At 51.0% G+C, this 27,101-nt stretch overlaps 12 protein-coding genes across 12 annotated transcripts; 4 read left to right on the top strand and 8 right to left on the bottom strand.

Moving 5' to 3' along the window:
• Nucleotides 1–462: 462 nt before the first annotated feature.
• On the bottom strand, nucleotides 463–3,933 carry EDD37DRAFT_627913 (uncharacterized protein). Its single transcript, XM_062816407.1, has 5 exons — nucleotides 3,377–3,933; nucleotides 2,321–3,315; nucleotides 2,101–2,266; nucleotides 1,652–2,043; nucleotides 463–1,603 (listed from the first exon to the last, which is right to left on the bottom strand). Exons 1-5 carry the CDS (start codon nucleotides 3,668–3,670, stop codon nucleotides 787–789), a joined length of 2,664 nt encoding a protein of 887 aa, XP_062670652.1. The 5' UTR covers nucleotides 3,671–3,933; the 3' UTR covers nucleotides 463–786.
• A 669-nt stretch (nucleotides 3,934–4,602) lies between these two features.
• On the top strand, nucleotides 4,603–5,790 carry EDD37DRAFT_361486 (uncharacterized protein). Its single transcript, XM_062811858.1, has 3 exons — nucleotides 4,603–4,995; nucleotides 5,062–5,696; nucleotides 5,752–5,790. Exons 1-2 carry the CDS (start codon nucleotides 4,786–4,788, stop codon nucleotides 5,638–5,640), a joined length of 789 nt encoding a protein of 262 aa, XP_062670651.1. The 5' UTR covers nucleotides 4,603–4,785; the 3' UTR covers nucleotides 5,641–5,696; nucleotides 5,752–5,790.
• A 624-nt stretch (nucleotides 5,791–6,414) lies between these two features.
• Nucleotides 6,415–7,727, bottom strand: EDD37DRAFT_358357 (uncharacterized protein). Its single transcript, XM_062811851.1, has 2 exons — nucleotides 7,426–7,727; nucleotides 6,415–7,367 (listed from the first exon to the last, which is right to left on the bottom strand). The coding sequence occupies exons 1-2, from the start codon at nucleotides 7,498–7,500 to the stop codon at nucleotides 6,603–6,605; spliced, it is 840 nt and encodes a 279-aa protein (XP_062670650.1). The 5' UTR covers nucleotides 7,501–7,727; the 3' UTR covers nucleotides 6,415–6,602.
• A 53-nt stretch (nucleotides 7,728–7,780) lies between these two features.
• On the top strand, nucleotides 7,781–8,860 carry EDD37DRAFT_360385 (uncharacterized protein). Its single transcript, XM_062811854.1, has one exon. It carries the CDS (start codon nucleotides 7,955–7,957, stop codon nucleotides 8,543–8,545), a length of 591 nt encoding a protein of 196 aa, XP_062670649.1. The 5' UTR covers nucleotides 7,781–7,954; the 3' UTR covers nucleotides 8,546–8,860.
• A 113-nt stretch (nucleotides 8,861–8,973) lies between these two features.
• Nucleotides 8,974–10,078, bottom strand: EDD37DRAFT_358354 (uncharacterized protein). The gene has a single exon (XM_062811850.1). The coding sequence runs from the start codon at nucleotides 9,851–9,853 to the stop codon at nucleotides 9,065–9,067; it is 789 nt and encodes a 262-aa protein (XP_062670648.1). The 5' UTR covers nucleotides 9,854–10,078; the 3' UTR covers nucleotides 8,974–9,064.
• Nucleotides 10,079–11,798: 1,720 nt separating this feature from the next.
• Nucleotides 11,799–12,407, top strand: EDD37DRAFT_649102 (Rpp14 family; the record flags this gene model as incomplete). The annotated part of the gene is made up of 1 exon (XM_062818102.1): nucleotides 11,799–12,407. The coding sequence occupies one exon, from the start codon at nucleotides 11,799–11,801 to the stop codon at nucleotides 12,405–12,407; it is 609 nt and encodes a 202-aa protein (XP_062670647.1).
• Nucleotides 12,408–12,462: 55 nt separating this feature from the next.
• Nucleotides 12,463–13,847, bottom strand: EDD37DRAFT_361434 (ATP binding protein). The gene is made up of 2 exons (XM_062811857.1): nucleotides 13,308–13,847; nucleotides 12,463–13,208 (listed from the first exon to the last, which is right to left on the bottom strand). The coding sequence occupies exons 1-2, from the start codon at nucleotides 13,701–13,703 to the stop codon at nucleotides 12,519–12,521; spliced, it is 1,086 nt and encodes a 361-aa protein (XP_062670646.1). The 5' UTR covers nucleotides 13,704–13,847; the 3' UTR covers nucleotides 12,463–12,518.
• A 460-nt stretch (nucleotides 13,848–14,307) lies between these two features.
• EDD37DRAFT_358336 (uncharacterized protein) lies at nucleotides 14,308–17,215 on the bottom strand. The gene is made up of 4 exons (XM_062811849.1): nucleotides 16,949–17,215; nucleotides 16,326–16,887; nucleotides 16,095–16,280; nucleotides 14,308–16,046 (listed from the first exon to the last, which is right to left on the bottom strand). The coding sequence occupies exons 1-4, from the start codon at nucleotides 17,131–17,133 to the stop codon at nucleotides 14,421–14,423; spliced, it is 2,559 nt and encodes an 852-aa protein (XP_062670645.1). The 5' UTR covers nucleotides 17,134–17,215; the 3' UTR covers nucleotides 14,308–14,420.
• A 909-nt stretch (nucleotides 17,216–18,124) lies between these two features.
• On the bottom strand, nucleotides 18,125–20,415 carry EDD37DRAFT_627905 (carboxypeptidase D). Its single transcript, XM_062816406.1, has 2 exons — nucleotides 19,980–20,415; nucleotides 18,125–19,933 (listed from the first exon to the last, which is right to left on the bottom strand). The coding sequence occupies exons 1-2, from the start codon at nucleotides 20,162–20,164 to the stop codon at nucleotides 18,229–18,231; spliced, it is 1,890 nt and encodes a 629-aa protein (XP_062670644.1). The 5' UTR covers nucleotides 20,165–20,415; the 3' UTR covers nucleotides 18,125–18,228.
• A 1,000-nt stretch (nucleotides 20,416–21,415) lies between these two features.
• On the top strand, nucleotides 21,416–22,897 carry EDD37DRAFT_608241 (uncharacterized protein; the record flags this gene model as incomplete). Its single annotated transcript, XM_062815040.1, has 5 exons — nucleotides 21,416–21,743; nucleotides 21,791–21,994; nucleotides 22,042–22,095; nucleotides 22,145–22,402; nucleotides 22,458–22,897. The coding sequence occupies 5 exons, from the start codon at nucleotides 21,416–21,418 to the stop codon at nucleotides 22,895–22,897; spliced, it is 1,284 nt and encodes a 427-aa protein (XP_062670643.1).
• A 169-nt stretch (nucleotides 22,898–23,066) lies between these two features.
• EDD37DRAFT_649097 (ribonuclease PH) lies at nucleotides 23,067–24,046 on the bottom strand (the record flags this gene model as incomplete). The annotated part of the gene is made up of 2 exons (XM_062818101.1): nucleotides 23,067–23,872; nucleotides 23,920–24,046. 2 exons carry the CDS (start codon nucleotides 24,044–24,046, stop codon nucleotides 23,067–23,069), a joined length of 933 nt encoding a protein of 310 aa, XP_062670642.1.
• Nucleotides 24,047–25,259: 1,213 nt separating this feature from the next.
• On the bottom strand, nucleotides 25,260–27,091 carry EDD37DRAFT_679940 (uncharacterized protein; the record flags this gene model as incomplete). The annotated part of the gene is made up of 2 exons (XM_062819700.1): nucleotides 25,260–26,917; nucleotides 26,986–27,091. 2 exons carry the CDS (start codon nucleotides 27,089–27,091, stop codon nucleotides 25,650–25,652), a joined length of 1,374 nt encoding a protein of 457 aa, XP_062670641.1. The 3' UTR covers nucleotides 25,260–25,649.
• Between the last annotated feature and the right edge of the window lie 10 nt (nucleotides 27,092–27,101).

The following is a 27,101-nucleotide window of genomic DNA, read 5'->3' as shown; positions in this document are numbered from 1 at the left end:
TTCGTAGAAGAACGGCAATACTCATTGGAGGGTGCTCTACCCTCGTCATCCTGGCCCACGCAGCCACTGAGAGAGGTTCTTGCAAGTGGAACAGGGGAGCCTGATCGTGTTATCAACTACCTCGGATCCATGCTAGAGCTGTGATATGGGCGCACTGGAAGGGTGTAGTGGAGCGTACTTGTGCATCGCGGAAAAGTGCTAAAACCGCTTGGTGTAATAGCACAAAGCCGAGTGTGAAACAGTAGTAAGTCTTCTGTTATGTATCTTCATAGCAAGAGTTCGCATTGCCGACAAGAGAAGGAAGAATGAATGCAGACAGGCAACAACTTGAACTGCTCAAAATCTGTCAAACCGCCACTGTGCGCCACCACGCTTCGTTCCGCTCCGTTCCGCTCCGTTGCCCCTCCCGTAAATGTAGACTTATCAAAGTGCCGCCTATCAGTGCATCTGAGACGACAATAGATTACCTACACGAAGTCGACGCTGTTGAAGGGTTTGCAACTTTCAATCTACCGTAAAGGGAGCTGCTGTGAGTGGCAACCAGGCACTAGACCAGCGTCAGGCATGGTCAAACGGCAACAATATTCACTTCCTCATGCTCCAAACAGTATCAATAGTAACTAATAACGTATAGCTTATGGGGTATCATTCATACACAAAACAACTGCCAACCCTGATCAGACCTCTGCAGCCCTGCATTCTAGACTGGAGTCCGTCGGGAACAACCTTCAAGCATGACTTGACTTGAATCTTTTCGCCGGGCCTCGCCTCTCAGACACTGCAGCTTCAATAGTAAATCTTTTCCTCAAAGATCGGTGGACGTCCGCCAGACTCCTCCTCATCCCAGACAATTTTGCCCTTTTCATTAAACGACGCTCCCTCATCAGTCATGGGCGTCACTTTGTTGGTATGCAAACATTCCTGCCGCGACACTCTCATCTCATCATGAGGCACCCACAACAAAGGCGCGATGGCGTTGACGGCCGGATCTTGATAGGCGTCCCTCTCAACTTCAGGCGAGTATCTGATCTCCGCATAATCCTGTGGAACGAGTTTCCGCAGCACCGCATAGCTGGCATAGACGTCAGGCCTAAGGAACTTCTTGAACATCGAGACATGCTTGTTACCGCCCGGTTGCATGGCGCGCTTGGTATTTGTCAATTCTTCCACTCCATTCTTTTCGAACAGATTGTCCTTGCCATGCGCTTTGGACGATGAGGCACCTGGAGATTCTGACTGAAGAAGTGCAGCCTCTTCGGACTCGAGCGACCGAGGAAGAAAATGTAAGAGTGGCTCCACAGCTGATGTCAGAGAGATGTGATAAAGGATCATTACAATCAGAAAGATCACCATGAGGACCAATGGACCTGCCGCCGCTCTGATGGCCAGCAGGCCAATAAGGCAAACGACTGCAAGGTAACAGCCGGCCAGGGTATGTTGCAACGCCTTCGAATAAACAAGACCTTTCGTATCGATCACGGAACTGTCGACAAACAGCAGGTTATATCGGTAAGCGAAGTAGAAAAGTCCAAGGCCGAGCGTCGCAAACCCCATCATCAGAGGAGCAATAGGCGCATAAGTGATGGAGATGACTGTCATCATTCTGCATCAACGTTAGCAAAACGCGTTAAGAAGCGTCGAAGACACATACTCAAGGACAGGAAAGACGGAGCCCCATCCTACGGAGGACAGGCTCGACCACCGAGCATACATTTTCCTGGGAGTCTTGTCGAGGAACTTTGAGAGAAGGTTGAACAAAATCAGGCCAACAATTTGCAACAGTTGGCCTGAAGAAAATACCAAGCCTTGCAAGATGAAGTAGGAGATGTAGAAGTTTGATGACAGCGGCAGGTTCTTAGCCAAAAGCGTGGTGATGGAGCCCGGATTCTTGATAATCTGAGGGACCGCAGCACTTGCTGCAGAGGTCATGGTTGTGACCAAGAAAACTTGTATAATCTGGAACCAGAAGAATGATTCATGACAACGGAGTTCAATCAGAGAGAGGGTTGGCAATCCCGCCACCTTTCCCATGAACCTCATGATCTGCGAACAAGGATGTTAGCAGGTGTCGAGGAATTTTAGACATGGTCAAGAACTTACGGTGGGCACAAGAGACATCAGGATCGAGAGCATGATGGTCGGCAAGAGATTGGTGATGACTCCTAGGATCACACTGGGACACTTGTTGATGAACTTCAAGAATGGAGCAACCTCGGTCAAATATGATATTTGTGAAATGGAACCGACGACGGCGACTGGGATAGACCTGGTCGAAAGTCAGTTCCTGACAAGACACTCGTCTTTGCCATGCAGTACTAACCAGAAGATGATGAGAACTGTAACAAACGCGAGCGAGACGACATTGCGGATTGTTCGAGTCTTCCAGGTAATGCCCAGGTTTGACCAAACCACCTCTTCAGGACTCAGACCCACGACACGGGGAGACATATGCAACGGTTGATGATGGGCCACCATCTGAAAGGCGCTCTGAGCTTGGGTCTGATTCCAGAATTCCACAAAGACCGCATTTCTGGGTTTCAACTCGCTTGATCGGTACTTTTCTTGTTCGGTCTCGATAAGTGGGTTCAGTCTCGCAATTTTCTCTCGGCACCAATCGATGGTATCGACCTTCTTACCAATCAATGGTTTCAAGCGATGCGTGGGACGGTCTTTTGGTCTAACCCAGCGAGAGGCCGCTGCGCCTGACTCGTTGCCGTTCTCTTCGTCAGCAGCAACCGGCGTTGGCTGGGCATCCCCAGGTTGACCTTTGATGGACTTGAGGCGGGCATTATTGGCAAGCTTGATGAGTTTGGTTTCGGCTGTCTCAAGTTTGATGCAAGCCTTGTAACGGTCTTTCACCATGTCTTCCAGGTGTTTGGCGTCCGAGACAACCCACACGCTCTTGAGTTCGTCACCGAACATTCGGCGAACTTTTGCTTCATTTGCGTATTCGATGGGTACTGACTGGAAGAGAACCGTTCTGGACGAGATTCGCGATGCGTACAATGGGGACAACAGATAAGCTTGCCGCAGATTTATGTAGTAAATCATCTCCCGTGTAACCAGGAAGAAGATGAAGCCTATGAAGATCCAGGCGACAAAGACATGGGCATAATATCGATTCTTGTTCGTTACGTTGCTGAAGCTCAGAAGGTTGAGTTGACTCTGACCACCACCGCCTGTTGCGTTGACAGGAAACAAGATAGGCCAGGTAATACAGCAACCAACGAAACAGATGATGATGGACATTTTGAGGTAACGGAGCAGGAAGTAGCCATCAAGGGAGTTGTGTTGAAGGACGTACTCATCCGGGAGCTGAGGGTTTTTGCTCATTAGATTCCATAGTGAACGTCGACAGCGTTATTTGGGCACTCACCTTTCTCATAAACGGAATCCATCCAAACAAGGTGTTAGGCGGTGCAGGTGTACGTTCTTGCGGCCGCAAAGCGCCCAAGTATGTCCGAGGAGCATATTGTCTAGGGAATCTGGCGCGTAGGACGACGAAGAGGGCAAAGTATGCGCATGCGATGATCAAAGTCGGAACGAGGGTAGAGATGAGACCGGAGAGAGATGGCGAGGTTGAGCGGCTGGAGCCCACGTTTTGATCGTCGTTGGCGTTTGTATCAGGAGCCTGCGCGCGAATGTGAAGAATGGTGTGCAAGGCCTCCATCTTGTTAGACTGCGCCTGAGGGTAGGATAGCGATACTAGTATGAACGCGAAGACGACTGAGGTAGAGAGGACGTAAACAAAAGCATTTGGGATTGGAATGAGAGAACGAAGTAGGTATTTGTCTATCGAGGAGTCGAGTCAGTGGATGTCGGGCAAGTGCATCTGCAGTGCATCGCTCGCACTCATATTCACCTCAGCTGGCATCTGAGTTTCTAACCAGGAACCTCCTTCAAAATTGGTCAGGGCAGAACCGAGTTTGAAGCCAAAAGACAGACATCAAAGACCGACGATTGCGCCCAATTTCTGTCGAATCTCCACTGATTTTCCGCTTTGACATTAGTAGCATGAATAGCTCCGAAGGGGGACCCTGATTTTCCTGGGCGCTAAATGACGACGCCCTGACGCCCATAGCCACTCACGGAGGTTGCCGAGTTCTCGTCAATGCACGTAAACTTGAGTGGCCTGTGGGTGCCACCTTTAGGCATGCCTGTACCACCCTTGTTGAGCTGACATTGTCCATTCAGACTGTCCTCCGGCACATTGCACCAACTCGGTTGCTCTACGCGATGTGACTTCTACTCTTTGTGTGATACTTCATTCTCCTTTGTACGACAAGGACATTGATTGCGCTGGCACACAAGCTCAGCACTCGCACCCGCCACATGCCAGCCACGATCGAGTTCCTCTTCATGACTGACGGTATCTCCGTCCATCTCTTCAGGCCACATGCTGCCTGGAAGGTACCCATGTGGGGTGGACAGTCGCGGCTGAATCAATAAAACTTGAAATCGGAATGCTGACCCTCCTCGAATTGAACCCTGTTCACAAGGTGGCCAGGTATCTGATTTTCACTCGGTTGCAGCGGGAAAGAAGACGGAAAACGGTATTGAAGCACAAGCAGAGATACAGGAACATTTTCCCTTGAGCGCTGAGGTGCTAATCTTAACGTCAACAACGCCGTTGGGGACTTCCAAAGCATACGGCCAGGTACAGGCTCCTGAGTACCGGTCAGAAGGGATTTCAGAGATACCAGGCCACCAACACCCTCGCATCGCCACGTGTTCCGGCGCCCAAGAAACCTCGGAAGAACTTAATGCGCATCAAATTCCTACCTCATGCAGAGAAGCTGGTTGTGGCAAAACACCCCAAGCACTGACGGTACTTTTGCATGGTCCAATGCTCATATTGGTACCCCAGCTCTAGATTCTCCATGCACGTGCTGGTGTTTCTTTGCTGCACATTCTACCCTGCTGTCAAATTCAAATAACATGGTAGGAGTTGCCCGTTCGGGCGGGTGCCACACTTGCAGAAGAAGAAGGGTAGGGGTAAGATGGTCCTTGATTCCACAAAGTAGCATCAAACGAAGCTACAGTATGCTTATCACGTACTAGTGCGACAAGCGTAGACCAACATGTCAACGATGTGAAGCGGATGGCCAACTCTGTCAAGGCTATCAAAGCTATGCCGTCTTCATGAACAGAACACCAGAAGGACTACAGAGGCGCCAGAGACTTGAAGAGGCCATTTTACCCGGCCATGTCATCCCTACAGAACGCGACACCCATCCTGCGGGAATGTTACCTTCAAGTAGCAGCGCTTCGGCGACAGCTGTTTCAATCGCACGAGACTTGGGCATTGCCGCAGCACGATCCCAACTCGATGATTTCATGACAATCTACCAGCCGACAGCCCCGGAAAACAGGACGGGAGCGACACTCGTCTGGCTAAGGGAAGCGTACGGCTATGCGCAACCGTCCCTACTACTTGAGGTTGCCCGCAATGCCCTGGCCGCCAACAGATGTGCAGCGGCCACTGGGGACCCATCAATGCAGTATACCGGGCATATGTACTATGGTCGGGCTCTACAGGCGTTGACCGAGAAACTGAACCAACAATTTGAGAATTGTGACAATCAACTTCTAGCAGCAATCCGCTGTCTCATGATATATGAAGCAAGGCGTCTTTGTTGATTGTCGGCTGTCACCTTACCAACCTATCAAAGATCTTTGATTCAACGGCCGCCTCGGTAAGTGCTTGGGCCAGCCATCAACGTGGCCTTGTCGAGCTGCTCATGAAAAGAGGATCGGCCAACTTCGAAGACAAGACATCTATGGCTCTGCTTATTGACATTCGAGGATCCAATGTGAGCACGTGAACGTGTCTGCATGCGACATCGATATCTGATCTGAAACGACAGCTTATAACTTCTGCTCAGTACTCGAAGTCCTCTCCCTTGGCTGCGAGGGAGTGACAACTTCAAGCCCCGCCTCAATCACTACTCGACATTGAACACCGATTCTGCGACCTAGGTCTGGAAATGTCAGTATTATCTGAGCAAGACGACACCATTGTGTCTTCAGCTGAGATAAACGTCGAACGGAATGAAGATCTCGTTGCCGAGATCGACCAGTGCAGTTCAGACCTTGAGACTCTGTTGCAGCAAATGCAGCAATTTCGGCCTTCTGCTGGGTGGCATGATGAGTAAGGCTTTTGGAACCTCGAAACCGCGTTGCACACTGCCAATATCAAGGTCATGATGTTGGATGCTTCAAGCATGATGCGCGAAATAAAGATTAGACACCACCTTACAGCGGCGCCGAGCTAGCCTTCGGCCTCCATCGTCACGGCTGTTCCCGACAAGTATACACCAGAGGTTGAGGCGATCAACGCAAGTCAGATACTCTCGGCTCTCGAATACACTACTGGCGATGACATGGGTCTTTATGGAGCGCAAAAATCGTTGTTTGCAGTCAGAATGATGCTATGCAATCTTAAATGACAGGACCCTCTCTTCGACCGCTTTCTCGAGATCTACAACAGGCTAGCACAGAGAGGATTACGGCATGTCCAAGATCTCAACGACGAATGGGGCCAGCCAGGAACCCTGAACAGAAACCAGAATCCTCCATAGCGGCGTCAATGTCTCCGGGCTTCACGTATGTTTCTCGACAGCTGTTCCCATCCTACCAAACTGGCTCCTCAGGGGACCAATATCAGCATCTACGACAGGCTGGATCCATACCTCTTCGCCATCCTCATTTGTGCATTTGACGCTGGTCAGACCCATCAGAAGAGGATGCATATTACCATAGATGGACTCGTACGCCTTGGCCGGGACACAAAACATTTCATGAAAGAAGCCGATATGTTTGTATCCGCCCTTGGAGAGAAAATCCCACGCCTTGCGGTGTATGTCATCATGAGCAAACTTGTTCAACCCTTCCACATCACGGAAATAGTACACCATCATCAACGTATTGCCGGATCCTCGCTCAGCGGCACGCCACGGCGAGGCTCCCAGCATGCCATATTCATCTGTCTGCTGAAAGACCAGGTCATTGCAGGCGTTGAAGTGGTCCAACGTTTGTCTCGCGCCTGGTGAGAACAGCCCCAATGGATGACTGAAACGGACGCCAAAGTGGAAGACCACGATCGGGCACTCCGCGGGCTGGTTGCCGAAGCGGGCAGTGGCTCGGGAGGGATATTGTGCACTTGTTCGCCCAACCATCACATCTCTCATGTATGCATCTTTGGGACTGAGAGCGGTGCCTAGAGCGGTTGACGCGATGGCGTAAAATGTGAGTACCGCGGCAGGCAATACCGCCACGCGGAAAGGCAGGACCGAGATGAGAAGAATCTGCACAACGGAGCCAAAGAGGATGAGTGTCTGGAGGGTGAACAGGTCCTTGACGAAGAACTATGCAGGTCAATCAGCGTCCGAGTCTCCTTAGGCACTCATGTCAATGCTTGCGTACACTGAAGAGAGCAAATTGCCCCGTCTGTTGAGACTTCTGTGGCCTGAGGAGGCCTTTGAACTCTGCTGGAGCCATGGGTTCCTCAATCAATTGCAATCTACAGTGTCGCAACAGGGGAATGTGTCAACGCAGCTCGTGAGATACAAAATGATGGATACTTTCTACGAGGTCCTTCCGTAAATCAGAGTAATGAGTCAGTCACTTTGAAGGGATGGGCCACTGGCGACTATGGACGAACCAGCCTATGACGATTCAGCCAGATCCCCAGTCCGAGCCAGGAGAGTCTCCTCAGGACAGATAGCCTACTACTGCTCTCCCCACAACCACATGAACAGCACAGCGGCCAGAGTGGCGGACGCTATACCCAAAATGGGGGTTATTCTTAGAGAAGCCAACCGCTTTCGAGCCAGACGATTCTAATATGCCGTACATTCTAGCAGTGAAGAAAACTGTCCCCGCCGCTGGTCACTGCTCTTATGACGGTCGGCCACAAGGTAAGCTGTTCCACTAGGTGGCCGGTCATCTTCCCATGCAGAACGGACAGATCAGGCTACCAGTGCGAGAAGACGTACGGACGGAACAAACATCGAGATGCTTTCCAGGACAGCGGCTGCAAGCAACCTCGACCGGGCTCAGCACAACGGTTGACTGCTTGCGCACGCTTCTTTGGCAGAACAGTCGACCTTTGAAGCTTATGAGGGTCTTTGAGAGATATGGGAAGAAGCGTTGTATATATACCCCCCTCTCTCACCGTGGCCAAGCCAACACAGCACCCACCACCACCACCACAACAGGCCGAGAGCAAGAGCAAGCGCAAGTTGCAGCACCAGCACGAGCCCGATTGCCAGCGCAATCGATATACGCCAAAGCAGAACATGCTGTCGAGAGCGCGATGACGGGTAGCACCGTCGGGAAAGATGCGATGCCAGCGGAGGTGTGGGCACGGCACGTTGTCAAAACGCTGCTGGAAAACCCACGGGAGCGAAGGATTTGGAAAGGGCACAATGCGTGTGGGGTATGGGTCGCTGGCAGGTCCATGCCCGCTGGGTTTCTGGATGATAACATGAGGAAGATGCGGCGTTTGAATGAAGTTCAAAGATCTCTCAAGGGAGTGTCATGATTCACTTGGACAGTTTCGGGGGAAGCCTGGAGGAGGTCTAGAAGCAGCTCTATCATGTTGTGTTATTGATGTGTGATGTGCTATTGAACAAGACATGCATTGCCTATCTCCATCTCATCTCTCACAATTTCTCCAATGATGGTCCCCCAGCTCGATCCGACTCGACATGTTCTTTCCGAGAATGATCAAGATTACCATTCCAGGTTATGTTTAACTTAGTAATTGACCTCCCGGGCCAAAGACGGACCCAGCAAGTCCCAGACCTGCTAAGCCTTTTGACTCCAGCTTTGTGTTGACATGCCGAGTGTTGCTGAAAAGCCCCAGATGAAGGAAGCATTGTTTTCGAAGATAGGTTTCGTCAAGGAATGTATGAAAAGAAGCACCTTTCGAGTGTGCGAGTATCACATCGTGTGGAACGCCACCAAGCACCAGCCAGCCATTTCAAGAAGCAATTTTGCGCGTGGAATCCCCGTGATCATAAAGTCGTGAATCTGGTGTCGTACTCTGTTTGAATCTTGTTCAGATCCACGGCTTTGCAATCGATCCGAGTTGATCCTCAAAGATACCACCGTACAAGCCGGCAATCTCGTCCAGATATTCTTCCACGCCAAACTTGCGATAGCCCTTGCTCAGGATCTCCTGCTCTTCTTCTTCCAGCAGTCTCGCCGTTGCGCCGAATTCTTCTGCCACCTCATTGACCTGAGCCAGCTCTCTCCCGAAGGGATGGTTGGGGTCAGCAGAGCCACCAAAGATATCGGCACTGCGTCGAACGACGGGCTTGTTGAGTGTTGTTGGTGGAGGTGACATCCGTTGAATCGATCGCTTTCGTGACAATTCGACGTGAGCCTTCTTGGAGTGAGATGGAGCACGTTGAGGAATGGCCGGTGTCTCGAATGCAGGAGAAGCAAGGGCGGGCACCGCTGAAATGGGCTCCTTCGCGTTGAAGAAGGCGTTGCCATTGTCGGCAGGTGTGATGGGGGTTGCCGGACCACTACTGTCAATGGACGAAGCGTCGCTACCAGAGTTGTTGAGGAAGCTTCGATCGATGGTGGAGAAATCAGACTCGTTACCACTAGAGATGATCGAGGCCGACGAAGAACCTGAGACGCTTCGGATGTCTGGTGCAGTCAATGCTTGAACATTGGTAGTGGAGATCAACTCGGTTGGGAGCGAGATCAAATTGCGATTGATTGTTCCCTGTGCATATCTGACACTTGTACCACGCTGGGGAGTTTGCAGTGTGTTGTCGACGCTTCGCTTGCCTCGTCGAGTGAATGCGCGAGCAAGAGACATCGTAGTCGAAGACATGACGATGTTGCTGATCGTAGGTTTGTATTGGCCTTAAATTGGCTTGTGCGTTATGTGAGTTCCGGGTGACGGGTGCGATGTGCGAAAGGTTAGGTTGCGATAATCTTAAGTCGAATTGAAGGTGTTTGTGTTTGTGCAAACGGTAAGGAATGGTTTGGTTCTAGGTTTGTTGAAGATACAGGACTCAGTCTCTGTACAAAGGAAGGATCGATTGGAAGGATAAAGTGAATGTGCCGTTGTTGTCGTGAAGGAAAGATGACAAGCAGGACAAACACTGGCGAAGGAGTGAAATGATAGGATACTGCGACGAATCGACCGTCGAGTAAGGAATGTGGTTGTTAGAGAGAGTGTGAGAGAGTGTGAAGGAGAAGTCGACAGTGAAGGGTCAAAAGAGTGACTGAAGCCGTAAAGAGGCCAAAGAGATAGACTTTTTCCCTTTTCCTGGGTCGAATGGATGTTGGGATGCGGGAAGATCGAGAAGGGGAAGAAATGCAGGAGAATGGAGTGAGCGCAGGAGAGATCACCAGTGGTACGCGAGAACTCTGGGTGAACCACTTGGAGGGTGGGTGTGCATTCTTTCTGGGCGGACGCCCGGGTGGATGCTCTACAGGCTCTACAGGCATTGGCCCAAGGCACCAGGTACCCGGAGGCTTCTCAGTGGAGTCTGCGGGTGGAAAAAAAAGGGTACCTGAGAAGAATGTGGACTCCTCAACCACTCATTTCATTTCCTCTCCCTCCTTGAAGCGACCATGTCACCTCAACCTCGACATGACTGGCCATCTTGTTAACGTCACAAAGATAACTGCCCTTTTTGGCGCCATTCCTCTGCAAGTCTAGACACCTGCCGACCGCGAAAAATGCGACTATCTCTCATTGCTCCGAACGCGCATCCACCTTACCACGTTGCCGATCCTGTTCCTGATCAGTGAGCATGTGAACATGAAAGAGGAGGTCAGTGCATACGCACCCAAGTGGTTGTGAAGTTTCTTGACATAAGAGAGTGATGCTGAAACGTGGAAATCGAATAGACGCTGCGAAGAGACGCAGTCGACATCAGCATTCCTTCGTACCGGCGGCTATAAACCTCGTTTTCGTACCTGAAGTACATGTCAGGCGGTTCTTTGAAAATCACAGACCATGATTGTTGCCCACAGGCCATCTGTCAACGGGAAACGTCCCTACTGGTTAAGAGGCCAAATGTATTCAAACAGAAACAGACCACATCGTTGACCGTTCTTCATCTGGACCACCAACTACAAGATTATACAGGCAAACAACGTGGACCCTAGAAACCTCACGAAGCACGTAAACAAGCAATTTGCGGGTGCGCGTTCTCAAGCCACCGCGTGCGACTTACGGAAGGCCCATTTGAGATGGAGAGATCTAGTTGTGTGACCCCGTCGTTTCAGCCACGCCTTTCAAGTTAGGGCGCCCATTAAGACATGCAATTGTAGCCTGCTTTAGCCCCAACTTGACCGCGAGCAGTTCTCTTCGGTTGTTTCAGAAAAAGACACGATCTCGTGCCTGCGGAGAGCGCAACTCCTGACTTTGACCCAAACCGCCATCTCCAAGGCTTGTCTGCGTTTCAGGGGCCATAAGTGCTCGGGTATCTTCAATTCGGCTTGATGGTCACAAGATACGGCAGCTTACGTTGTTCTTCTGAAAGTCTCATGATGTAGTCCTTTCTGCGTCTTGATTTTGACCAACAATACCTCAGGTACGGTAGGGAATGAAAATGTACAAGATGCGATCCGGGGTGCCTGCCAAGCCTTCGCAGCCTTGGTGCGTCATCCAGTAAACTTCAGTAAGCCTCGCGTTTGAAGATGCAAAAGATTTCCGTACCAGCACAAGTCATAGGAGAAAGCAATGTCATGAAATCTACATTGCTGTTTACATGCCTGAGGTGATCCCGACCATGCACATCACATAAACAACCGAATCCAACATGGTCCGCATCAAACACCGCTACCTCCTCTTCAACATCCTCTACCCAAACCCTCCACAAGCAACGGCACTACCCTCCTCTCAACCTCCCTCCTACATCCTCTTCTCACGTCCTAGCCCGAACCACTTGACTTCCCAACTGTTGATATCCTCCATACGCTCCAGCATCCAATCCGTTTTCGGCGACTATGGCGTTTCTGTTACCCAATCCGGCATGCGGATCGTCTACTTCAGCCCAGGCACAAGCACGGTCATCCTGCGCGTCCCTCGCGCGCACTTCCGCCTCGTATGGGCGAGTCTGACCTTCATGGACACTTTGCCAGGAGCGTCAAGGAATGATGCGCCAGTACGATGTGTAGTGCGAGTTGTCAGATTAAGCGGGACGATCAGGAAAAGCGAAGAGGAAGTGCTACGCCGAGCGAGACGAGAAATCGTTCGCGCCAAGAGGGAAGGCAGAGACGCTGATGATGACCAAGGCGTCCTGCAGAACTTAGTTGGTGAAAACAAAGGAAAGGGTCGAGCAACAAGCGACTCGTTGCGCGCTGGCGAGCAAGTGCTCGACATGGAAGACCTCGACGAAGACGATATTATGGACGACATTTCTGACTGAACCATCACACATCGTGATATTCACCCATCTTGCCGCCACGCGGCCATCACGACCAGTGTGACGCCTGACGGTGTACAAGTCCTCTGTGACTGACCCAGGCGGCCATCATGGTCACGAACCATCTACCTCCGGAACATCTGTAAGTTCAGGCCCCGTTTTCTCTTTCTTTCGTCTGACCTTGACACCACTATCCGGTGGTGGTGGAGGCGGCGCATCATCTCCATCCATCTGCATCCCCTCCTCGTACTCCTGTTCCCGCCTCTTCTGCTCCTCCTCCCACTGTTTCTGCTCCAAATCATCCCACTCCTCTCTGTTATCTATCCACCGCTCCTGCACATCCCGAATATCCATCTTTCCAACGCCCTCTCTAACAGCGACCTGCCAGATCGAATCATTGGCCCCCTCCGCCCCACCAAAAGCATATCCGCCCGCGCGATCAATCGTCCTCAGAAGCGCCATCATACTCTTCTTGTCTTCTACCGCGAGCGTCTCGAATCCAACCAACCCATACTCTTCAACGAGGTTGACAATCGCCTCGTTCAGCGCCGAGAATTTCCCACGTGCGAACATCGGCGACTCCGCTTCGAGACTTGGTATCAAGTACGAGAGATCCTGCACTTCGGTGTAGAAATCCAGGTTGAATTGTAAGGGAGGGTATTTGGAGAGGTTATCGATCTTAGTCAGGACGTTGATATGCGTCATGTCGAGTTGCAGCATGCTCCGCAACGAAAGGAGGAGTGTCGAAATGTATAAAGACGGCAGCGTCAGAGCGTACGAGTCGATCAGGTTGACAACCACCAACTACTCCTGTGTTAGCATATGCGTAACAAACAGAAACGCGGTGTTGTCCAAAGACGCGCAGCGTAGTCCACACTGAGGTGGAAAGGGGGAGAAACATACCCGATACCCAAGTTTCCCCAGTTTCGTAAACACCCGTCGCAAAGAATCATGATGCGTAAACAATTCAACCTGCCCCGGACAATCGAACAGGACATAATCCTCGCCCAATTTTTCCAGCTGCTCTTCAAGCCACTCGAAATTCTCCTCGAGTTCTTCCAGCGCATAGAGCACGCCGCCATTGGGCCCCAGCCGCACATCCTCATCTTGCATGATACTTTCGAGCGTGACTAGATCTCGCACATCGATCGCCGCTTCATAACTGGTCTTGTCGTTCGCCGGGTCTAGATTGACGATAGAGCATTTCCGTCCGATGGCGCCCATGAACTGCTGCATGCCGTTGCAGTAGGTCGATTTGCCGGCGCCGGGAGGGCCGATTACCAACTGCGCAAACGGCATCTTGGATACGTAGAAGTGGAACCTCAACCGCAATCGCCTTTCTGTTGCTTTCTGCTGTCCGTAAACCAACCCTTCTTGTTCCGCCTGCTATCGTTTGGTGCGTGTGTTCTGGATACGCTTCGAGGAAGAGGTGGTCGGTGAATCGCTCGTCTGGTATATGACGTGTGAGGTTCAGCCTTTCTGGATGAGATGGGAGAGATATAAGATAGTGGGTAGCGATCAGATCAGGTACTCTGTGTGAAGTACTTGAGCGAGTGAGTAGAGTGGCACAGTAGATTCTCTTGGGGAATGGTGGTTCATGTCGTGACTGTCATGTCCGTCGTTCTGGCATGCCCACAATGCTCATATCTTCAGCGCGCGGTCACAATCCTCATGTCAAAGAAAACTAGAATGTCTACTTCTGATCCAACAAGAAATGTATTTCTCGTGATCAAGTCAAGGCAAGTGGCATGTCGACAGACGATCTGGAGTAAAACCGCAGTCGGATTTCCCAAACGTTCCGCCAATCAGAATAGAGTACCGAGTACGACCATTCATGGCCCATTATGATATGGCTATTTATGACTACTTCCGAGCACGGCTGCAGCAGAAAGGAGATGGAGTATGAAAGGATTGTTCGGCTGCTTCAGTTGCTAGGAGTCCTATACTGTTCTGGCTGTCCCTCTTATGAATACAATAATGATAAGACGCTTCAACGCTGTTCATCAGACTGGCCGTCTAAAAAGGTAAAATCAAGGCGTTTCTACTATCACGTCGACGTTCCTTAGACCCAACTTCAAAGGAATTCTGCACGTTGATGTCCCATTTCCATCCGCCAGTGCGGGCTGTACACCAACCCTCTGATTTGAGTTGAAAGAGATCAAAAACCTCGGTCACCCAGCTTCTCCTCTCTTTCGATGCTGCGATTGGCAGTGCTTCTGTGTCTTCATCTTGAGGATCCTTGTACTCCTGAGCCAGGACCCTGGCCATATGTAAATCCGATATGGAAAACTCGGCCGGCATTTTCTCATGTTCGATGATGGTCGCCTCGTCACTTCGACGACTGCTAGCCACCGACTTTCTCAGAGGATGTCTGAAGGTGACCGACCTAGGCGAGTCAGCTCTAAGCCTGCTTGCCTCCGTAACGCTTGGTCGTTTGGTTCCTCGTGTATTATTCGAGCCCCTGCGCCTGATGCAGTATCTCTGGAGATGGGCAAATTGAGTTTGGACCTGACGTGGGAATGTTCCTTCATCGGAGTGGCTGCCATGTTCGAGCTGCTGCATGCTGAAGAATGAAAGTGGTACAAATGTAAAGTCCTTCTGTGGACCCGATGCATGGATGTTGGTCATGAACCGCACTGTCAACATTGTACAGCTGGTACAGCTCGGTGTCGAACTAGTGCCGCCGCCATGTTGACATGAGATGCGGAATTCTTTGGCCGAGAATCTGGCTTGCATGATGGTGTCGTAATTGCCTACCAGTTCCACAAGTCTGACGAAGGCATTGTAAAGCTGACTGCCAAAATCGTCGTCCAATTCTAAACCACTGGATCTGTTAAGGAGCGCTCCAAGGATTTCGCCGACCGGCTGTTCGTCAAAAAGCTGGAGCTGCATCTTTTGCTGAGCAGAGAGTGGGGACAGTTGTAAAGTGACATGTGGTAGTTGATTTTGTGCACCCTCAGGTACCAGGACATCAAAGCTCTTGTACATGCTTGGACGGATCATAAAGAGAGACAAGTAAACTCCCGGAGGTGGCAAGCATGTTCGTTCTGCACAAAATCTCATGCGTTCCATCCTCTCCACAAGGTGACCACGTTGAACTTGTAGGCTCCTAGCCAGGGTATCCGCGACTTGGTCCACAGCAGCGAACCGATAGCCACGAGCGGAAAACTTCGCAGCATCACTGAAAGAAATTTGACGGATGAGAAAGAGGTATTTCCCTTTGGCGATTGATCGAGAGTCGCTTCCCTGTTCGATATCCCCAGTATGAGAGGCGGAGGCGGAGAAACATGAGAGTCGCCTGGTCGCAATACTTGACCGTGGGTAAGCAGCGCCAGTATCCATGGGTTCTTCAAACAAGGTTCCGACATTTTCGACCGGTTCGTGAATGTTGTTGGCAAGCGCCTGAGCGGCAATGCAGAATAACTGTTTGAACAGGCGTGCAAAGTTGATGGATATCTCACTAGCATCATCAGGTAAAGTTGTTGGAGGAGAGGCGGCGCAGTATTTCTTGGTCATCGGATCGGCCTCAAGGTCAGCCTTCATGGCTGGGATGAGATCTTTCAAGATGTTCCAGTGATGTGAAGCCTGGAAGATCCACAAGAATGTCTCATGTGATCTACTCAATTCGTCCTCCCCAAAGGTCTGTATTGTGTCAACGCACGAATGTGCCCGGGTCAACGTAAAACATACCTTCTCAACATAATGGTTGGTGATCTCCGTATTCGGCAGTATACCATTATTACACACCATCAGCTTACCATCTTGATTGAAATAGGCACAGGCAAGGACGAGGCGTTGAGATCGCTGTTTGGCAGAATGCATCTTTCGGCCTCTGACGAACGTTCCAACAAGCAGTCCGACACAGGCGCCTATTGACTATTGACAGTCAGACTTGTACATTTTCCCAGGGAGTTGACTTACCAAAGACGCTGCGATGACGGAAGTCTGAATTCGGTTGCCTCCATGGATCACCATAATGCCGTTCCAGTGATAAACTGTCCCGACAGCGGCTGTCCAGTGCATACCGGATACTGCCACGGCAAGCACACCAGCACAGAGGGCTCTTTTCCACCAATGATCGATCCATTTGTCCCGCAACGTGAAGAAAACACTGAGAGCTATCAGGCTGGCCGCCACCGCTATTATTGCTGCTCCCACGACATGTTGTACCTGATATGTGCAGTCGTAGTTGGCAATTCCCAATTGTCCCATATAATGCATTCCACATACCGCGGCTCCAGTGAGAACTCCGGCGATCGCAATGTAACGGTGACGAGCTTTGTTGGACATGTTTCCAAGCAGGTAGAAGGCGAAAAGGAGAACAGCAATTGGCAGGAAAAAGGATGCAGCAGTAGGGCCGCTGCTGTATGCGATTTGACGCTGAGGATTTCCATGGTCGAGTACAATGGCCCTATTTCCGACAAAGTGCATGCCCCATATGCCGATGCCACCCATCGTTATGGCGGAAGCGAACAGAAGAAACCTGGTAGGAGAGTCAGAGGTCAGCAGCCAGAACGAATGAGAACACCAATGGCTATCAGTACCAATTGTAGACGCCTCTCGTCGACGTGCGTCGCTGCAACAATTCTATCGTGGTAATACATCCCACCAAGGAGGTGAAAAAGGAGAGAACGATATAGCCAGCATCGTAGGATACTGCCGTCGGTGAGGCATCGAGGGCCGATTTTGCTGGAGGTTGGAGCCAGACAGTTGATACATCTCTCTCCATCCGTGATCTGCGCACCACTGACAGCGCGAGATCGACCAAGGCCGGGAGCGAGAGTTGAGGATACCAAAATGGTTTATCTGAACGAGTGACCGGGCACTGAGGGTTTCATCTGACAGAAAACAAGTAGAGTTTAAGAGAGAAAGGTTGATAGGGTAACATCGAATGTTAGGTAGAGAGGGTAGAAAATAGCCGTTGGGACCAATACCTCACTGCTGAAGCGTGCTTGAAGTAAGGAGAATAGCAGAGAGGTGTATAGCGCAGACAAAAGGACTGATGAAGTGGCGGAAGGTACGATCTGAATCTGAGGAAGCCACGATCGCAATATACTCCCGCATCAATTGCCATGACACAATCAAGGCAGTCCGAGGGCCGGAAAAGACATGTCAATGGGAGAAGCCGCATCAAACAGGGTGTGGAGGTAAGACAAAATACGCAGAAGGCGTCGATAAACAGGAGGGCCCGTGGATGTACATTGGACTGGTGTAATGTGGTTGACAGGAGGACGTGGAGCAAGGGGATCCAGGAATTCGGATTTGAGGGCAAAGCTCGGATCACCAATGTCGGTGTCATCGATTGGAATCGAGACCATGTCGGTTCAGTCATGAATCCCAGCGTGTTGCCTGGCCGGTACTGTTGAAGAGAGCGAGATATTGCCAATCTGATCTCACAGAGTAAGACTCGAAGTCGAGAAGACGCAGCAAGATGATGCCCATAGGAGTAGAAGATCATACAACACTCACACGGTCATTCAGGCAGCAGCAGCACGGAGAATGAAAAGGTTTGAAACTTGAAGGGACGGAAAGTTTTGGTTGTACCGGAGTAACTCGAAGCCAGAGCTGCATGGACCAGGCCCACGGGGAGCTGAAGCAGCGGAAAGCTGTAAGTTACCTTTGGACATCTGGCAGGAAAATTGGGGTCATGGTTCATTCAATCCAAGGACCAGAATCACCAGATGCGCGGAGATTACTTGCGAGGGAAAGACACGAAAAAGTTAACTCTAAAAGTTATCATATATCTATATTCATAAGGTTAATAAGCTATCCATGCTCATCATACTTTGCTAGAGAACAATAACATCTGGTTATTTGCATTTCCCTATCCCCCAGCCTTTTCCTTTTGGTTGCCGCCCATTTGCCCATGTTGTACTACTGTAATATCATCCTCGCTGTCAGAAGCCAGGTCGTAAGGCTCAGTCTCCATGTTTGGCCGTCGACGATTTGAACCCAGATTGTCCAGCTCATTTTCGTCAAAGTCTCCTGCCTCGACGTCTCGTCTTTTGCCCAGTGCCAAAGCACCATTCCCCAGTGGAACGCTCATGTAACCTTCTCCCCGTGCTCTTCGCCTTCCTCGCCATACCCACCAGCCGAACAATCCTGCTGCAATCAGTACTACCACCAATGCAGCCTCTCCACTGCGATAGTATGCTTGAAGCTCGGCATCCTTGACCTTTTGCTTCTCGTCCTCGATTGCGGCAGTGCTGTTGGGGTGTCCTCCCACGCTGGTTTCGGTGCCGGCCTTTTCACCGTCGATGCGGCTATCAGCTGGCTTGCCGCCAATACTGGCAATGTCAACTCCCATGAATCGATCCAGCATATCGCGACTTCGTCGTGGCCAATCAAATGGAACCATATGACTGGCGTTGTAGAATAACACATATGTCAGGTTTCGAGCCTCCTGGTATATTCCAGCTGGCTCGTCTTCGAAAGTCCAGTCGCGTTTGGGTGCCCAGACTCCAGGAGACAATTCGAACCCAGTCCCTCCACCCCATTTCATGTTGCTGATCAAATCTTCTGTACCGAGATGGTTGCAGATCATGTCCTTGGCACCGCTGAATAGTAAGATGGGAACCCCAGCCTCTATGATGCCGGGGAGGAAATCCACACTCGGCTTGGAATGACTTGCTCGGAACGCTGCGGACACAGCTCCAGAGCACTCGGTCCAGCCTGTTCGCTTATCGGGATTGATGTGCAGAGCGTTGATAACATCTTGTTGACGAAGGTAAGGCGTCACCGTTGTCAAATCAGGCGGCCAGGCCATTCCACAAGATGGCCAGTTGTCTTGTAGGCGGATGTCGTACATGTTGTAGCATTTGCCATCTTGTCTGGAAACGTCCAGGATCATTGACAGCACAGTTTCGCACGTATTGACGTCCACTTTCTCGTCACCACCCGGTTTCCCCAATTCTCCAATACACTTGGTCTGCGCCGACTCGACCCTTTTCGCTTCGTCTGTCCCACCGCGAATGAGACCCTCTTGATAAGCGAAGGGTAAGTAAGAGAGGTACTGTTGCGCTGGTGCAATCCATCCATTGCCAATCAACAAGCCTTTGATGTCCCATGTCTGTTTGCCGTCCGTTTTTGCCTTTTCGTTGCGGTCCAGAATTGCTCGGGTGATGTAAGGAATATGCTGGCCAGCGTAAGACTCGCCTGCAAAGTATATATCATCGGTTTCGAACTGTGGGAACAATGCAAACCACTTCTCCAGGAATATCAGAAATTGATCCGCCATCTCTTGCAGTTCGTGGAGATAGCTGTCCGTATTGACGTAGCTGAAACCGGTCCCAACAGGATTGTCCACGAAGAGCAGATTGGCAAACTCATCCCAAGATCCGTCATTGTAGCCCAACTTCCCTCCTTCTCTTACTCGGTATGGACCCAACTCCATCATCGCTCCGTCCATCGAGCTGCATCCCGGCCCACCATTCAGCCATATAACGGTTCGAGATCGATCCGCGATGTGTCGGTTCTCGTAGAGCCAGAAAAAGAGATGTCCGTTATGCTCGGGAGTTACTTCAATATGCCTGAAGTCGGTCAGTGTTGCCACTCAGAAGACGTCAAGCAACGTACCCGGCATGCATCTTCAATAGAGGACCGTCAGGCTGGCCCGGCAGCGAATGGACAAAGTAGTCCGCTGCGGTCTTGTCTGCCTGGACGGGACATGCTGTCAACAACAGGAAGCCCAAAAGACAGTGTAATAATCGCGTAGGCCATCTTGAGGCAGGCTGTGCGTAATAATCACTGAAGTTCGCCATTCTGCGATCAGAGCATGAATGAAGAATGAGGTAACAGGCCTATCGCGCAGCCAACATCTCCAGCGGGCAAGGACACGCGTGATCGCCGCGCAACGGAACTCGGGGCGTTGGGGCAGCGGAAGTGGCTTGAGGAAAGGGGATGCAGAAAGACTGAACAGGACAAATATTACAATAAGAAGTAGAGAAACAGTAAGTTGTGTTGAAAGAGCACGAGGTGAATGAAGCCCCCTACCCTTCACTGTGCCCAAAAGGTCCGGTCTTGCAGGTCGTCCAGGCGTTCGCTGGTCCAGCCAGAATGTCAGTCCGTCAAAATTTCCTTAAACGGTATGGCGGCGGCTTCACCCCGGACCAACGCGTGCCGAGCGCCTCAAAGCTGACGTCCTCCCAACGACTCCCTCCTATTCTTGAAACAATGCATGCTGGAGAATCCTTTCTTGTTGAAGATAACGACGACTATGCTTCGGATGTGCCATCAGCCGGGGCTGCTTGACGCGTCCACGAAATAGATCCAGCTCAATATGGTGATGCATCATGGCCACTGCTGTAGCGAAATGGGGAGGAACCTCACTCTTACAAGGCATTCGTTGGTCTTTGTCAAGAGTTGACTGTCTACAATGTCGTCTTGGTGTTCCCCAGAGCGAACTTGCAAACATGGACGAGAAACGTGGGTCTGCTCTACCGTGTATTGGGCATGCTTCCAGGAAAAGTGGCATCGATTGACGAGGAGTACAACAACGATCCAAGATTACAGTCCAGCACGTTCAGAACAGCGGGATACTTGACGCCAAGCCAGTAGGAGTATACGATATGGCTGATGACCTTTCTTCGACCAAATGCGAAGGCTATGGTGTTGTATGCGAAGGGCGACCGGTCAGCAATGAAGAACAATATCCATTTGAGGCTAAGGGAGTCCATCAGCTCTATCGTTATACTCCTACTGTATTGCTGTCCTGGCACCCACTGGTGTGAACCTGCTGGATATCGAACTTGGATCGTCGTTGTGCTCCTAGTCAAACAGTGCCACATTCCTATGTGCAGCCTCGATGGGTTGCTATTGTCTTTTCTGCCACACCATCTATTCATTCACAAGTAGGTGAGAAAAATCTGCATTGAAGCCCAGCCCCTCAATGGAAAGTAGCAGAGTGAGTGAAAGTCGGAGTCTCAATTTTTCATATCATCTCTAGCAACTTATCTCAATCCTTCAACATCATTATGAATTCTGAGGCGACTTCAATGGCACCCTCGAGCACCATGTCCACACCAGAGATGATGGCCATTGACGACATGAAGGACATGATTCGTCAAGTCGTGACGCCAGAAGAGCTTTCGGGCTCATGGTACAACAAGACCATGACTGCTGTGAGCAGCAGCCTACGCTCTCTCGGCGGTAGAACCAGAACCATCAGCGCCGACGAATACCTCAACAAACCATTGCCAATCGAGGACTACCTCAACAAGCCTCTTCCGCCGCTTCCGCAGCAGCCCTACTTTGAGTACATGTTTGCAGACGCTGGTCTGGGAGGCAAAGACTCCAGCCCTCCAACACAAGTTGTGTTCAAGTCAGGCCCAAAGCATCAAGGTAGGCTCGCAGTCTGGAGCATTGAGAGTTCTCTGACACATTTTCAGTCTCCAATGCGCAGCATGATATGATGATGCCAGACTATGAAGTCCCAATGGCTGCAGAGTATCCAAACAAGAAACGCATCCTTGAGCCCAAGTCTCAGAAGTCGAAGGCGACCCTTCAGGAAAATTCAATTTTCGACTCAAAATCTCAGATGACCATGACTGCTCCAGCCGTCCAGGCTCCAAGCTCAGTCACCATTCGCAGAGGTATGCTCACTCCCAAATATGCGACTTTCTTTCTGACCGATCTACAGTCAAGAAACGCGGCGCTCGTGACTCCTTCGTGGCCAATGCACTGGAAGACAAAGGTGAGTCTACAAATCTTGGAAGTGCATCACCAACTCACAATTCGCTCAGATTTCAACATCGATCTCCGCACCACCAAAAAGATTCGGGTAATCACTCAACAAGTAGATTCAGATGTCCAGAGTCTTCGCGCCTCGTCATCGTCAGTCTACAGCAGTGAACCACCAACTCCCCCACCCAAGGATCTTCCCACCAGCCCGGACACCATCTACTCCGCTCTCGACCTTGATCTTGAGCCCAAGAGTCCAACCCTCACCGGCTACGCTGGCCAATTCGAAAGTTACGAAGCAAAGTACATGCGTCGTCGTGGTAAGACATCCTCATCTCACCCAATTCCATGGTCCACAACTAACCTCTTCATCAGCCGCCAAAACTTCCAAGGTACTCTCTTTCACCAGCGGCGACGTTCTTCACCCAAACAACCAATTCACCCACACCAACTTCATTGCCGACCCAACCTACGCCACCCAGAACTACACCAAGGCCATCCTCGCCAAACTTCCTGTCCGCAATGCAGCACTCACCTACGCAGACTTCCAATCCGACCTTGCTGCAGAGCTTCTCACCCGTTCTGTGTCTGAAGAAAATCTCCGCCGTGAAGCACACCGCGAATGTGCCGCTGCTCGACTGGAAGGCTGTGCTGTCGGCCAGTACCGCTATTACCAAGGCCACATGAGTCTCGAAGAGTACAAGGCTGCGAAGATGTGCGTGTGCTGGGATGGATGCTACTGCTCCAAGCTCTGCACTATCTATGGTGACGTTTTGTGCCCTTGCAACGAATGGATCGTCTTGCACAAGGATTAGGAATGAGGTGAAAACTTGGATAGGTGTTGCACTCGAAATTGCGGCGTGGGCGATCAGGTCGTGGTGGTTGACCCATCAAGTATCACTGTTGGTCGGAAATAGACGGTCAGACATACCGAGACTCATCATAGGATGGTGGTCAGTAACATAGCGCTTCTCATGCAATTTTTCATCCAATCATTTCGACGTCCCTCGTGCTTTTATTGGTGAGCTTCTTGCTTGGGGCGTGGTTTTGCGTCAAAGATTCCAACAGCACCTCTTTCAACACTGTTTGTGCTCCGCGAGCAGCCGCCACAGCGCTGTCGACGAGCTCTTCGTAGCCCAAGTCATTGTCACCCGCTTGTGTCGAACCGGAATCATTACACCAAAGCTCAACAATTTCATCGCGTGACGGTAGATAGCCCACAAGACAGCTCGACAGCATTTCCGGATGTTCAATGGCTGCAGGGTCCAAGACTCTGACAGGCTTCATATCAGGTCCAAGAATAATAGCGCCAACTCCAGCAGCCAGAAGATCCAGACAATCCAGACGTGCGTCGGCAATAGCGGCCATAGCAACGTTGATACATCCAGCCAGCATGTTGAACAAGCCTAATCCGGCGATGCGATCTCCCGTCTCTTGATCATCTTCCCCTTCAAGTACCGTTACAGCGACGTCAATCGCGCTCTTTGGCCATCTGTCGGGTATGATTGCGCCTTTCAAAGCGTTCTCCAAGTGCAACCCGAGATCTTTCTCCGTGGAATCACGGATGTACCCTAGTCGGTTTCGTGTCGCGAATGGCGCAAACTTGACCGATGCCGTCATCTGAAGGTTTGGTGAGAAAGAAGCGGTTCGTGGTAGGGGTTTCGGTCCCTGTACAGAGCATGACAATTTGATGGTAGAAGATGCGGATACAAAGGTCGTTTTGTTAGGTTGACTTTCGAGTTCGAGGTAGGCTGAGCCGCTGGCAGAAGGTATGACTCCAACCTGCAAGACTGTCGGAGTTAGTGTAAGTCAACATGCTAGCAGGAAGATTTCGTACAAATCTTTCGTAGTTCATTCGGCTTCCTCGACCGTTTGGGCTGTGATTTGCCAGATTGATTGGGATTTACGAACACTGCAGGATATGTTGTGCCTGCAGGGCCGTTGATACGTCTTCGCTCAGACATAGCATCACATTCGCTATGTTGAAAGAGTGGACGTCCCCACCAAGGAAGGACAGCTTTAAGGCAATAAACAGTACATAGGCCTGGAGCGTCGCGGTTGGAATCTCTGGAACTTTTTTTGTCCGAGACGTCATTCGCCAAATTGTGGTACTGTAAAATGGCGGCCAGATTATCCAGTTTAGGGACCAGGGGTCGTGCCGCCCTAATCTCAACCCCCGACTTCCGTCAGCCTCGCAGCCTCGTGAGCATCAACTCTTATTGTACTTCACCTCACCATCACCACCTCCTTTCTAGTTCACTCACCACACCCGGTGACTATTGTACCTCACCCCATTGCCTCTTATGTAAAATTCAGGGTTTATGGATTAAATGTGCAGAATTATGCCTAACAATACACCTTCATCGGGACAGTCTGGTGAAACCGTTCGAATTTCTCGGCGGCCCCAGTGGCAGTGTCGGTGGTTGTTAACAACCACACAGAGTTAACTTTTCTAAATCGACTACACACTAAATCAACCAAACCTAAGGCCTCAGATGCGAGAGATGGGGGTGGGTAAAATGGGGTTGAGCGCTCATGCGAGGAAGAAAGAGAAGGACTATGAGCAGGAGGGGTCCGCTGCGAGAGGGGAGAAGGGCTTCAAGTCCGGGAAACCACACAATCTTTTTTGCAACTTTCCAGTCCTTGTCTTTTTCATTAATGCGTGGATGTTTTGTGGCTTCAAACTTCACTATGCCAAGTGGTAATGCACGGTGGGCTTATCAGGGCGTGGCTTCACTCGCAGTCTCTTCAACAGGCCTTCCAGGGCAATCTAACGAGCATCTGTGACTAACCGTGTTATTGCTGCGAGTTTCGCTACGACATTATGACTGTCAGGCCGCATCCCTCCAACTTGACAGTCTTTCGCCTACCATTGTTCGGCAGTCATCAATTTTGGCCTTACCGGAGCGGCAACATGCTTTGGGTAAATATGAGAAAGGGCACATCCCCAAAAAGCAGTTCCCATAAATTATAATCTGATGAGCCCGTCCAAGGTATCAGGCCGCGACATTCTCAGAGCAAGGGATGTATAGCATTACATGGTACACCAACTCTGCACCGGAGCCAGTTTGCCTTCTGTGCTTAGACTTGCTTGAAGATAAACCAGTAGGAACAAAGAGGATCGATGTTTCCTTTTTCAACTAGCCATACCGAGAGGAAGGTATCTATCGTAGCCCACCCGCCAGTGTTCTTGGCTGGCACACCACCTTTTCATCATTCATATGACAGATAAGTGGATGGAATGCAGACCCGGTCGCTGCAAGATCACTTTTAGCATGCCTCGACCAATGCACAGGTAGGGTGCTGATGACGATACTAGGCACAAGCAACCGATTCCACAAGCGTCGTTGAGTTGTGGTGATACGCCATGGTGCCTGAGGCTCTGCCAGATAACCGAAACTTCAAGCGAAGCTAGAGTGCCGACAAATATGTCGTCTTCCTTCCCTTGCCATACTACCCATTGCGCGTTTGTCGCCCGCCGCACCTGTTGGAGCTGGCTTGGACAACCTTCGTCGAATGCTGATCTAGCCTACGGGAGTGTATTCTGGCACTTCACCGGCTGCATTTTCAATCATCTGACGTCTGAAGATGTCCCATCGTGCGTTGGTCATTGTACATTTCCTCAGCTGTGGCACGCAGACTCTCGATAAACTCCCTTGTCATCGAATACGGAGTGGGGAAGAGTCGCCATCTGGGATCAGTCGGTGCTCGCTGTGCTCGGAGTTCTTCGAAGAACGCCAGAAAGTCGGCCTTCGTGATTGTTCCCAAGACCTGCTCTCGGCTGAGCACAACGGCCCGCCCAGTAAGACCAGAGACAGCCTGAGCCAATCTGGGCTCTACCTTTGTGGAGACATACAGGCATAGCGCCTCTAGGTGAAGGCTGAGAAGAGGCAATCCATCTGCGCGTGCCACGAGAACATCTCCAATCTTGTTGCCAGTCCAAGTCTGAGGCGTGGAGGCGAAACCCTGCTCGCCACAGTAGGAGCCCTCCATACCGCGCAAGAAGTCGCCGTCTCCAGATCCGGGAGTGCTTGTACGGGTGCTAACCTTGACCGAAGTGATGTCTCTCATCAGCAACATAGCTGTCTGATTGCGGAGGTCTTCGCTGCCAGTGGGGTGCGCGTACCACGGACGCACAGTCATCGGGAGTCCGAGTAGGTTCGCTATCCCGCTACCTTCAGCCTGGAAGATGCTATCACAGCCGTTGACAATGAAATACCCTACGGGTGATCGAACGAAGGTCATAGGGCACACGACAATTCCAACTGGTACCCGGACGCTGTCAAGATCTGGATCCTGCCCACCCCTTCGGTAGGCGGAGCTCAAGTAGTCTGCCGCTTTCCGAACGTCTCGCATATCGATGTCGCGGTATTCTCCAGGGGCAGTTCGAACGTCTCGCACATCGATGGCGCGGTGTTGACTTGCTACCCAACGTGTAACAAGGATCGGACCCCGGAAGTGCTGAGCGCAAGCTCCAGCCCGCGTAAAGGAACGCACCGCCACGTTTGGTGCTTGATTTGCGGCATATCTCTTGGAAGTAAACCACAGCGTCTCGTACTGCTCACGGTGGATGTCGCGGGCTTGAATGCTGTTGTGGTTGGTAGATGCGCTATCATGACCGCCACGGCGGAAGTAGGCTTCCTTATTGAAAGATTCACCTGCAGTTTGAGGATTCTTCGAAACAGCGAGCCAGGTGAATCTTGGAGGTTGGTCGCCATCCGGGAAGAACAATGCTCGTCGATGTGCGTGAACATCTACACCTGCGGTGCTCGGTCTCGCTTCGCTGAAAGAAGCGCAGAGGATCTTATGGTTCTTCCAGTCAAGTCGTTGACAATCTGGCAGGTTTCAGCATCAAACACGTCTCGATCATTGTTGAGATTGGAGCGCACCTTGGGAGCAATACCGCGCATCCAGACATTTTGGGCATCGTTTGGACCTCGTCGAGGACACGTAATGCAGGTTTCCTCGAGCGTCATGATGCTATCTGCGGTGGCGGCGGCGGGTGCCATGGCGACAATG

Source organism: Exophiala viscosa (genome assembly GCF_022695815.1).
Source record: "Exophiala viscosa unplaced genomic scaffold EDD37scaffold_4, whole genome shotgun sequence".
NCBI classification, from domain to species: domain Eukaryota; kingdom Fungi; phylum Ascomycota; class Eurotiomycetes; order Chaetothyriales; family Herpotrichiellaceae; genus Exophiala; species Exophiala viscosa.
This window is presented reverse-complemented; position numbering and strand designations above follow the sequence as displayed.